The sequence below is a fragment of the Myotis lucifugus genome, unplaced genomic scaffold, assembly GCF_000147115.1.
Source record: "Myotis lucifugus unplaced genomic scaffold, Myoluc2.0 scaffold_160, whole genome shotgun sequence".
Lineage (NCBI taxonomy): Eukaryota > Metazoa > Chordata > Mammalia > Chiroptera > Vespertilionidae > Myotis > Myotis lucifugus.
The window spans coordinates 463,507-476,201 of NW_005871208.1; the positions used below are offsets into that span (position 1 = coordinate 463,507).

Below are 12,695 nucleotides of genomic sequence, written 5' to 3' on the forward strand. Positions count from 1 at the left end.
ATGTAGCACATCTTGTTTATCCGTTCATCTGTCCACGGACATTGGGCTGTTTTCACATTTTGGCTATTGTGAATAATGCTGCTATGACTGTGGGTGTACAAATATCTGGTTGAGTCCCTGCTTTCAGTTCTTTTGGGTTTATACCTAAAAGAGGAATTGCTTAATCTTCTGGTAATTCTATGTTTAATTTTTTGAGGAAATATCATACTGTTTTTCATAGCAGCACGAGGTTTTCAGTTTCTTCACATTCTTGCAAACACTTGTTATTTTCTGTTGTTGTTGTTGTTGTTTGTGTGTTTTGCTTTATAATAGTCATCCGAGTGAGTGTGAAGTGGTATCTCATTGTGGTTTTGATTTGCATTTCCCTAATGATAAGTCACATTGAGCATCTTTTTATTTGGTTATTGGCCATTTGTATATCTTCTTTGGAGAAATGTCTAGTCAAGTTCTTTATTCATTGCTTAGGTTGATTGTTGTTGTTTTTTGTTGGGTTGTAGGAATTCTTGATGTATTCTGAGTATTAAACTCTTATGAGTTGCAAATATATCTCCCATTCTGTGGGTTGCTTTTTCACTCTCTTGATAGTGTCCTTTTATGCACAAAGGTTTTTAATTTTTATGAAGTCCAAATTTTTCTTTAATTTTTCTTTCGTTGCTGCACTTTTGGTGCCAAATGCAAGAAATCGTTGCCAAATTCAGTGTCTTAAAGCTTTTCCCCTATGATTTTTCTAAGAGTTGTACAAGTTCAGCTTTTACATTTAGATATTTTACCCATTTTGAATTAATTTTTGTATGGCATAAGGTAAGAGTCCAACTTCGTTCTTTTGCATTTCAGTAACCAGTTTTCCCAGCACCATTTATTGAAAAGACTGCCCGTCCCCCCATTGAATGGTCTTGGCACCCTTGTTGAAAATCATTTGACTGTATATGTGAGGGTTTCTTTCTAGGCTCCCTAATCTATTCCGGTCTATATATCTGTCTTTATGTCAGTTCCACACTGCTTTGGTTACTGTATTTGTAGTAACTTTTGATATCAAAAATTGAGTTATTCAATTTTGTTCTTTTTTAAGTCTGAGACAAATTTTAATATTACTTGCTCCTGACATTTTTTTCTGGTGTGCCCTTGCCTGAAGTGTTTCCTTTAACAATTCTACCCAGATGTCTTTCTTCCTTCTTCCCTGTTACAAGCTCACTCAGTGCCAGTTTTCTTTCTCTCTTCCGGTCTTTTCTCCTTAATTTAGATTCATCTTTATTTTTATGTGTCCAGGCTACAGCCAGCATTTTAAAATCTTAGTCTTCCTGGATGACCAAAGGAAGAGAGCCTTGATCATCTGTGGCCCCGACTTTGAGTCTAGTTCAGTCTCTTTTGGAACTCTCAGGTTTAAAAGTCACTTACATTGTTCGTTCATCACCTTAGCACTGCAGGAAGAAGAAAGCTGAGATAGTAGTGGGATGATGGACAGGGCGAATTACCTAAGAGACGGTGGTATGGGAAAAGAGCATTTTATTGGAGGCCAAGAACTGTGTACTGTAGCTCTGCATCTGTCACTAATTTGCAGTTAGACAACATAGCTTCTCTTATTTAATTTACTGATAAGTTTATTACAATAAGGATAGTTGGACTGTATGGTCTAAGTCCTAAAAAGGTTATTTTTACTTTTTGCAAGACAATTTCCTCAGAAGGAGTTTAAGCTGGTTTTAATGGATGAATAGAATTTAGGTAAGAAGGAAAGAGAGACTTCAGGAGATTTAAAACAAGGAAATGAAAGTATATTTAGGAATCAATGGAAATAACAGTGACCAGACTTTTTATTAAGTGAGGCAGAGTCAGTTGGATATCCACATAGCAAAAGAATTAACCTTGACCTCTATCTCACAGGATATACAAAAATCAATTTTAAATGACTTGAAATCTAAATAAGAAAAGTAAAACAATAAAGCTTCTAGAAGAAAACATAGGCTATTAGCTTCATGACCGTAGGATAGGCAAAGATTTCTAGAACGAACAAACAAACAATCAAACAAAAGAATGTCTATCAGGTAGAATGGAGAATTAAATTGTTCTATATTAATACGCAGAATACTACACAGTAATAAAAAAAATTTATCATGCTACACATGCAACAAAGATTCATTTCACAGAAATAATGTTGAAAGAAAGAAGCCAGACCCTGAAGAGTATACTTATATTCCATTTATATGAAGTTCAGGAACAGGCCAAACTAATCTGTGGTGATGGATATCAGATAACCATGGCTGGGAGAGTATGGGGTTGGTGGTTATTGACAAGAGAGCCATCTGGAGTGCTGGAAATAAATATATATCTTGATCTGAGTAATTGTTACATACACACACACACACACACACACACACACACACAAAATAACCAGTCTGTACACTTAAGACCTGTTCACTTGTACTATGTGCTACCTTAGAAAAACAAACTAGAAAACCAAAACAAAAACAGTTACCAGAGTAGATGTTCTTGCAGAGTTACCAGAGTAGATGTTCTTGCAGGGAAGCAGTGGAAGAAAATGCTTGGGAAGTGAGGTTGTAAAAGGCCTTGAATGGCAGTGAAATGGATTCAGTCCATAACTCTGATAGTTCAGAGGGAGGGAAATGACATAATGGAGGCATATTTTTAGGGAAACAGACCTTTGGAGATGTGCTGGGTGGACTGAAGATTGGTCCACAAGTGGGAGACTGTTGCATATGACCTGAATTAGGGTGATGCTATTTTTTTTGGTTTGTTTTTCACTATTTAATGTCTTTTTTTCAATTACAGTTTACATTCAATATTTTGTATTAGTTTCAGGTGTACAGCATAGTGGTTAGGAAATCATATACTTTACGGAAGTGTTCCCCCGATATTTCCAGTACCCACCTGGCACCATACATAGTTATTACAATATTACTGGCTATATATTCCCTATGCTGTACTTACATAAGAAGTACAAACTACCAATTTGTACTTCTTAAACCCTCACCTTTTTCACCCAGTTCTCTAACCCACTCCCCTTTGGCAACCATCACTCTGTTCTCTGTTTATGAGTCTGCTTCAATTTTGTTTATTTGTTTATTTTGTTCTTTGGATTCTATATATAGGTGAAATCATGTGGTATTTGTCTTTCTCTGACTGACTTATTGGGTGATGCTATTTTAAATGGAAACTCAGAAGGAAGAATTAGTAAGGCTGGTGAATGGTTGGACAAGGACAGCAAAGAAGACAGGGCAAACATGACTGAGGTTCCATACTTAGGTGCCTGGAAAAATGATGGCCCCAATAACAGAATTTAGAAGGCCCGGAGGAGGAATCAGTTTGGGAAGTAAAAACGTGTAGTTGTTGTTGTTGTTTTTTAAATTATATATTTTTATTCAGAGAGGAAGGGAGTGGGAGAGAGAGATAGAAACATCAATGATGAGAGAGAATCATTGATCAGCTACCTCGTAGAGGTCAAGTCCCCAACCTGATCATGTGCCCTGATCGGGAATTGAATCGTGACCTCCTGGTTCATAGGTTGACGCTCAATCACTGACCAATACCGGTCAAGCCCAGTGGTGACAGCAGTTGTGGGGTTCAGAAGAACAGTCAGGGCTCTTTGGATAGGAATCTGAAAATCACCCACGTACAGATTATTTTGAGTAGATGAGATCCCTGAAAGAAAGTGTATCAGAGAGATTGCAGAAGGCCGGCCCTTAGAAAAGGAAAAGGTTGTAGGGGAAGAGGAGTCTGCAGATGTGGATAGAACCAGGATCATTTAAGGCAAACGAAGAGAGAGTGGGTGGTGGGGGTGAAGATTAAAGGAGAAGATACAGAAGTAGGTGAGGAAAAGGAAAGATTGAGAATGTCATAGAGAGCAGGGGTAATTGAAGGAACATGGTCTTGGGGAAGTCAGGAGGAAATAGGATCTGGAAGCAAAGGCAGAGGGCTTAGCCTTGGACAACTTTACCTGTGAAGAACCCAGGTGTGTATATCAGGTCACAAGAGTTTGTCAGCATCTTCAGTGACTTCCTTGCAGTATTATTTGTCCTCTAAGTCGGAACTGAGGGAGACTCAAAGTTGAAAATGAGTGTGGCTGTGGGAACCATGGAGTCCCAGGGATTTGGACTAATTTTGGGTTCCAGACATAATCCAGTTCTCTGTGGAAGGATACAAAAGAAGTTTAAGATACCACCCATGACCTCTGGGAATTTATATGGTGCAATTCAACAATACTTAAAAGCCAAAACAAATGTGAGCAGGATGTTTTGAGTCCTGACTATGTCATTTTCTAGCATGTAATTTAATAATATCTACCTCATTTATTGTTCTGGAGATTAAATGAACTAATACAAGCAAGGTGCTTGGACCAATGCCTGAAACATAGTAAGTACATGATAAATGTTAGCTAAGATCATGATAAAGCTTTAGGAGTTCACAAGGGGGAAAATAGTAAAGGCTGGAGCTGGTGGGAAGGCTCTGTAGAGGAGTGGGGATTTATGGGAGGTAATTCAGGGATAGATAGGAGGAAATGGATGAAGAAGAAGGAATTCTAAGTTGGGGAAAACATTGTAAATGAAGTCTTGGATTAGTGAAACTATTGGTCTTTGCATGTAACTTACTCGATGACTCAGATGCTTCCTGTTGTGAAGTACTGGGAGTTAGAGTAGGATAGGAGGATAGATAACTGATCCTATATAATAAAAGGCTAATATGCAAATCGACCCAACTGAGGAACGACCGGTCGCTATGATGCGCACTGACCATGAGGGGGCAGACGCTCAATGCAGAAGCTGCCCCCTGCTGGTCAGTGCGCTCCCACAGGGGGAGCGCCGCTCAACCAAAAGCCAGGCTCACAGCTGGTGAGCACAGCAGCAGTGGCAGGAGCCTCTTCCACCTCCACTGCAGGCGGGTGGTAAGGAGCGAGGGGTCCTGGACTACGAGAGCCCCGGACTGTGAGAGGGATCGGGCCTAAGCCGGCAGGCAGACATCACCCGAGGGGTCCCAGACTATGGGAGGGCACAGAACGGGCTGAGGGACCCCCCCCCCTCCAGTGCACAAATCTTGTGCACCAGGCCTCTAGTATTTGTCATAATAGCAGGAGTGTGAGTTAAGGAGTCAGAGCTCTTTGGTTGTGATTTTTATCCTGGCCCTGTGTCTTTGGGCAGGTTGTTCAGGATATTTTATCCTGGCCCTGTGTCTCCTAACCTGTAAAATGAAATGTCTTAAGTCCCCAAGTTTCCTACCCTGTAAAATGAAATGGACTGGATCTGTAATCCCTCAAAGCTGTAAAATTTCATGCTTCATATGTGCAAACGACCTATTTGACCATACCGCCTGTGGAACCGTGTTCTTTTGCACAGCGAGAAGCTGACAGGTCTGCGTGGGGCTAACTTGTGGTTCTGGCCTCATTAGTCCTGTGCTGTGAGTGAGCCGACCAGCCTGCATGTGGACACTACTTACTGCCTTTGCAACGCGTAGCGATCACACCACTAGAGAAAGCTGGGATCTCTGCGGGTGTATTTATAAAAGGAGCCCCTGGGTATTTCACTCCCAAACTATTTAGAGTTAACTCCACTACTGTTCTCCCGAGGAGCCTGGAGTTTTATGGATGGTGCCTTAAAGTGGACCCTGAGGGCTAAGGAGGAGGGAAAGAACAACCTCTAGCTTTAAAAATAAAAATCTCAGATTGTCTTTGTGGGGCTCACCGAACTACAGGAAGAGCAGCGCCAGGAGCACCCGATGAACTGCCAGTGACACCCTAAAGCTTTCATGGTTAGACTCGCCTGCCAGGGTCCTTTTGTGACAGTCACCAAACACCGTGTCCCTTTTGACATTAGGGAGTCCTTTGTCTCAGGGCATGGATTTACAGAAACCTGTGTACATGGAAATGGAAATTGCTTTCAAATACCATGCTTAGAAATCACTGGCTCTGTTTTGGCACCACCTCAGTTGTTCTTTTCAGAAGGGAATTGTGGTTTGTTACTCTGTTCTCTCTTCCCGTCCTTCCTGCTTTGAACCCCTCTCTGGTTGCACGCAGGCTTTCCTGCTGTCATTCACCCCGCAGGGCTGCAATGCTGTTGCATCAGGAAGTCCTCTAAAATGCCTCTCCCATCTGCTTTTCCTTGCTGCTGTGCGGGGGTGCGGAGAGCAGTGTCTGCCCTCTCCACAGAGGAAAGTGTTTTGCGTTTGTCCCTGGCAGGAGCTTGGTCATCAAAGAAGGTACTTCTGAGCTTTTATACTGGATGGATTTTACACAACTTGGTGAATTGAAAAATACCTTGAAACAGAAGCGCCAACGCAGATGGAAGCTATTTTATCTATATTTTGTGCCTCCAAAGTTTTGAAAGGTTTAGTGTTTTCAGAAGCTGGAAAGACTGACAATTTACCCTTGTGCTGTCCTTGGAAGTTATAGTATTTCTTTGGGAAATGGAGTTCCAGAAAAGGAAGGTGACTTGTCCAAAGCTAACACATACGCCTGGGTGACATTAAATGTGCCTTATTAGTTTAGAATAAAAGTTCCTTGAGGATATGGAATTTATTTATTTACTTTTTAAAAAGATATATTTTATTGATTTTTGACAGAGAGGAAGGGAGAGGGACAGAGAGTCAGGAACATCGAGAGAGAGAAACATCGATCAGCTGCCTCCAGCACACCCCACACTGGGAATGTGCCTGCAACCAAGGTACATGCCCTTGACCGGAATCGAACCCAGGACCCTTCAGTCCATAGGCCAACGCTCTATCCACTGAGCCAAACTGGCCAGGGCTGGAATTTATTTTTGTACAGTAGTTGTATGTGGTTCCTAACAATGAGTTACATCTTTTTTTAAAAATATATTTTATTGATTTTTTACAGAGAGGAAGGGAGAGGGATAGAGTTAGAAACATCAATGAGAGAGAAATATCGATTAGCTGCCTCTTGCACACCCCCTACTGGGGATGTGCCCGCAACCAAGGTACATGCCCTTGACCGGGATCAAACCTGGGACCCTTCAGTCCACAGGCCGATGCTCTATCCACTGAGCCAAACCAGTTACGACAATGAGTTGCATCTTAAGTGAATAATAAATACCAGCATTCAGGAAACTCCCATCTTTTGATCTTCTAGCTGATCATTCCCCTGAGGGGTGGTTCTGACATGACCTAATCCATTCACGCCACAGATTTTTCTGAAGAGAAAAGTAACCATGTCATGGAAGAAACGATGTGGTGCAGAGGTTGTGAGTACAGGCTGAGTGAGACGGTTTAGTCTGGCCTCCTTTCCGAGCAGTGATTGATTAATGCTGTCTGTGTTGCTTTTCCTTCCAGAGCTGGCCTGTCCTGGATGCAGCATAACTAACGAAGCTGCTGCAGGATGAGAAGATGGCAGGGCGGCTGCTCGCACCACCAGGCCCTGATAGTTTCAAGCCTTTCACCCCCGAGTCACTGGCAAACATCGAGAGGCGCATTGCCGAGAGCAAGCTCAAGAAACCACCAAAGGGAGATGGCAGCCACCGGGACGACGATGAGGACAGCAAGCCCAAGCCCAACAGTGACCTGGAAGCCGGGAAGAGTTTGCCTTTCATCTATGGGGACATCCCACAAGGCCTGGTCGCTGTTCCCCTGGAGGACTTTGACCCATACTATTTGACGCAGAAAGTGAGTGGCAGGAGGTGGAGGGACAGCTTCAGATTCCCCTTTCCTCGCAGGCTTGGGGCACACGGGAGAAAGAGCTGCCTCTTTGCCAAAGTTTGGATAAGTAGTTAACCTTTCGTTGCAGTTCTGGCTCATGGGGATTATTTTTCAGTTTAATTGCTGCTAAGGGTCATTTGTGGGCTGTGGCACTTCTGAACTCTCTTAATAAGACTTATGTTTTTTGGCTCCTGCCCAGATTAGAAGAAGAGGACATAAATGGAATGGAAGTATTTAATAGAGTCCAAGAAAGATGACATAGTAAAAGATGGTATAGCCCTAAAGAATCTTACACTCACATTCAAAATTCTATCTTTAAATATAAAGATGGCCCTGGCCAGTGTTGCTCGGTGGTCAGAGCGTTGGTGTGCACTAAAAGGTCTCAGGTTCGATTCCCGGTCAAGGGCGTGGACCTGGGTTGCAGGTTTGATCCATGGCCGGGCGTGTGCAGGAGGCAACTAATCAATGTGTTTTTTTCACATCAATGTTTCTCTCTCTCTCTCTCTCTCTCTCTCTCTCTCTCTCTTTCTCTCTCTTCCTTCCCCTTCTTCCCTCCCTCCCTCCTACTCTCTCTAAAAATCAATGGGAAAAATATTCTCAGCTGAGGATTAGCAAAAAATAAATAAAAATAAGGTTGGTGTTGGTATTGTGACATTAACAGAGCCTGTTAATACAGTGCAGATGATAGATTTGTACTCTTACCAGCTCTATTTTTTACATTGAAGCATCGCTACTGGGCACAGGAATAGAATAGAGGAAGCCAAACTGGGTCAATGAGGAGAGACTCTGGGTCTTTGGGTTTTTTTGTGGGGTTTTTTTTGTGTTTTTTTAAATATATTTTATTGATTTTTTTTATAGAGAGGAAGGGAGAGAGATAGTTAGAAACATCGATGAGAGAGAAACATCGATCAGCTGCCTCCTGCACACCTCCTACTGGGGATGTGCCCACAACCAAGGTACATATCCTTGACTGGAATCGAACCTGGGACCCTTCAGTCTGCAGGCCGACGCTCTATCCACTGAGCCAAACCGGTTACGGGGACTCTGGGTCTTTGGCCTTGTTACACAGTTGTCTGGGTTGAGCGAGCACTGATTTTTGCATTAGAGTCTATCCTGTTATTCCTGCTAGTAAGGAGCATAGGTGAAAGAAATACCAATCTTCATTTGGTCGAATTTCAAAACTCCCTAACAAATAATCGACCAAACCTTGGGTTTCTTCCTCATGATTAACTTACAAAACAAGGCAACAAGTAGAGAAGCAGAGCCCCCTGGATAATCCACCAGCCAAGCAATTAGCCATTGAACAGTGAGGACTAACATTGGATACCATTTTAGGGGATCCCTCTTTTAACAGATGTCATTTAAGTAATTAAATCAATCGTTTTTCCAGATTCGGGAGGGGGGGTTGTGTAATTATATTTTTATAAATATAAAGCTTAACTAAACTGCCTTTATTAACAAAACTGCCTTTAATTAAATCTCCTTTTAGTATTTCCATTTTAGAAGAAATTTCCGTTTCTTTGGCTTAATTATGGGACAGAGGTAAGACGAGGCCAATAGATCTCTTGACTTAGTTATACTTATGGAAGCACTTTTAGTTCAGGATGGCAAAAGCATTTAAGACGCTCTCTACACAAAATTGTCCTACCTAATAGGAAAAAGTGGAACCGGTAGCTTATATCTTCCACTGGGAAATTTAGAAAGTGTAAGGAACACAACATAATATAAAGAACAGTAGACTGGACGTAATAAATCCTGACTCTACCATAATTTACCATGCTTATTATTTCTGTTTTTCTTTTTTTAGTATATGTATTTTTCAAGCTACAAAGTAATTTATGGGAAAAGAAAGTAATAAGTGAAGAAACAAACTTCTCAAAACTAATTCATGCCCTTTAGCGAGTCACTGCACATCTATAGACGTAAATTTTCTCATCCAGAAACTGAGAAGTTGGACATAATTTTTAAGGATTTTTTTTCAGATACCAAGTTCTGGACCAGAGCAGTTTTCATAAACTGTCATCAATTTCCCCATTTACTCTTCCCTTTTTTGAAGTTTAACTTTTTTACATGGGCCTTTGCGAGTAGGGGTACGTGGATGAGAGAGGAGGCAAACTTACTTTCTGGGTGAGTGAATAAGGGAACATAGAAACTTCGACTGTTTTTAGAAAAATATTTTAGTCGTAAAGTTTTGAAATATGTTTCCTTCCTCTTTCCTACACTTGCATCCATGTCCTTATTAGAACTATAAATGAATGATAACTTGCAGGATTCAGGTTGTGCCTACTTAAATAAGTTGAGCCAGTTGGTGTAACTTTTTCAGAAAGTACTCATAGCAATAAGCAGACAGGTAAAGCCCTTTGGAGCCTTGCCTTTCAGGTGGCTAAAACCTCTTTACTTTTATTTGAACTCTTTATTTTTCTAACTCATATACAAATTAAATTTTCTTTTTTGAGCCTGAATTAATATATGAAAAACATATAATAGAGCTATTTGCTGTCAGAGCCCCAGTGTTCCTTTTCGTGCCTTCCCCATGATTCCTGCCCTATAGACAATATCTAATGCCTCAGACTTCAGCGGCCCTGGCCTGGGGGAGAGGAGCCAAAGTGGGTGGGTTTCTGGCCCTGGTCAGTATCATTCCTTAGGTACGCCAGATACTGATAATGTTCCACGAGGGACTGGCTTTCGTGATAGACAGTCTAACTTCAGCCTTTGGTTTCACCATAGGGGTAAATAGTTCATGGAAAGAATAGCTTTAATTGTTGTGTTGTTATTTTTGAAATCCTTTAAAAATAATTGTGAACTCTACCACCATACTATGCCACCATGCAGAAAAGTTCGTAAGTACCTAATTTAATGATTATTATAAAGCAAACAAAGTAACACCCATGACAAGAAAGAACATTAGTAGCACTTCAGAAGTTTTAATTATACTTTTAAGTAAGGGATTTTTCAGTTGATTAAAGATAAGTTTGCTCAAGCTTACTTGCAAATCTTCACTGGCATTACTTCTTACTAACTAGGCCTTTCACTACGTCAAATTAGCAAGGTCTCCCCTTCAAGGAAGCACACTGGGGATTAAACCAAAATAAAAAAATCCTGAGGTTAGAAATGACTTTAAGAGGACATTCCGTTCTATAGTTTTTCCAGAACTGCCTTAAATAATTCTTGCAAAATAGAATTTCTTTTCTTTGCTAAATGATGAAAGTGGATTTCTTTATCTTTTCAAATTAATTAATAGTTTTTGTTACTCTTATAGAAACTTGTTTCTTATTTTCTTCCCTCTTTATTTTAAGGATGAAAGAAAGCTACTTCTCTGTTAGTAAAGTCCTGGTTTCATCCCATTGTGGATTTCACACTATCCAGGCACTCAGAGCCTTAAAATTTGTATATCACATTTTCAGGATACTCTTGTACCAGCTGGTGCTGGTTTGAGCTGTCATCTGCTTCTTAGCGTCCTCAACAGTATTGTCCACGTTGCATTTCAACTGACTTCCCTGCTGGTTCTTGAAAAAACCTGGATCGTCCTCTCTCTGGATTGCCTCAGACCTCCCAATGCTACAGCATTTTCTTTGCCTCTTGGCACCTTGTTCTAATGTCTCCTTTCTTTGGCTTTCTTGTTTTACAACTGTTTCCTGTAAATAATGGAATTTGAGGAGCACTTGAAATTTTTATTTATTTAATTTTTAAAATTGGTAATATATTTACATGGTTAAAAATTCAGTAAAAAGATATTCTTACAAAAGGTATTCAGTAAAAAGTCTCCTTTTTACACCTTACTCTCTCTGCTCACTTCCTGTCTCCCTGAGCAGGTAACCTGTTAGTAGTATCTTCCAGAGTTTATATATGTACAAGCAAAAACAAGTAGGTATTTCAAGGAACTTGAACTCTCCTGAATGCCTTTTTTTTTGTTTTGTTTTCTCTCTGCTATTTTGTTACGCCTGCTGAAGTCTTAATTTTGTTATTTGTTTTCTCTTCTTTCATAATATGGAATCTTAAGTTTTATCAGTGTAAATTCTCAATGCATTTCTCTTCCCTCACTTTTATAGAGAATCAAATCAAGGACTTTTTCTGTATTGCTTGAAGTGTGTCTCTGTGTTCGCTACAAAAAATACTCTCCAATGCTTAATAATAACTTGTTGAATCATAAATGACCACATATATTTCTAATAACTGTCTTAAGGCAGCAAGAATGTCTGTGGATAAGTTGAAAGAAAGCCTTCAGAGTAGGCTCCTACCCCTTTTCCTAATTCTTAAAACTGGTCATTGATTTGTGTGTTCTTTTTGTTTAATTTGGTATGTCCTCTTATAAGAAAGTCCTGGGGGGTGGAGGTACGGGGAGGTGGAGGAGGGTAAAGTGGGGATAAATGGTGATGAAGGAAACTTGACTTGGGGTGGTGAACACATAATACATTGTACAGACGCTGAGTTGTGAAATTGTGCACCTGGAACCTATATAATTTTGTTAACCTCAATAAATTCAACTTAAAAAAAGTCCCATAAACAAAAATCCAAATTATAGAATTGACGGAGCCTTTAAATAGGGCACATGTGGTTTCCCAAAGCTCATTTACCTTCTACTTCTCATGTCTGCCTTTTCCTGCAAATTGAAGGCTACCTAGAATCATAGAAAATTATATTATGGTAGCCTTAGAGATCCTCTCATTTAGCCTCCTCATTTTATAAATGTAATGAGGTGTAAAGTACTTTGTTAGAAGCCAACCCACCAGCCCTGGCCAGTGTGGCTCAGTTGGTTGAGCATTGTGGGATTAATTGTGGGATCAATTCCCAGTCAGGGTATATGCCTGGATTGCGGGCTCGATCCCCGACGGGGGGCGTGCAGGAGTTAGCTGATCAATGTTTCACTCTCACATCAATGTTTTGTTTTTTTCCTCCCTCCCTCCCTCCCTCCCTCCCTCCCTCCCTCCCTCCCTCCTTTTCTCTCTCTCTCTCTCTCTCTCTCTCTCTCTCTCTCTCTCTCTCAATCAATTAAAAATACTTAGGGGAAAAAATAAAAGCCAACATCATCATTAGTCTTAGAG

The 12,695-nt window shown here is 40.7% G+C and overlaps 1 protein-coding gene across 1 annotated transcript in view; it reads left to right on the forward strand.

The window, feature by feature from the left end:
• The first annotated feature begins 7,344 nt into the window (after nucleotides 1-7,344).
• Nucleotides 7,345-12,695, forward strand: part of SCN8A (sodium voltage-gated channel alpha subunit 8) — a 121,298-nt gene continuing 115,947 nt past the window's right edge. The window contains 1 exon segment of the mRNA XM_023759654.1: nucleotides 7,345-7,620. Coding sequence (XP_023615422.1) covers nucleotides 7,345-7,620 — 276 coding nt within the window.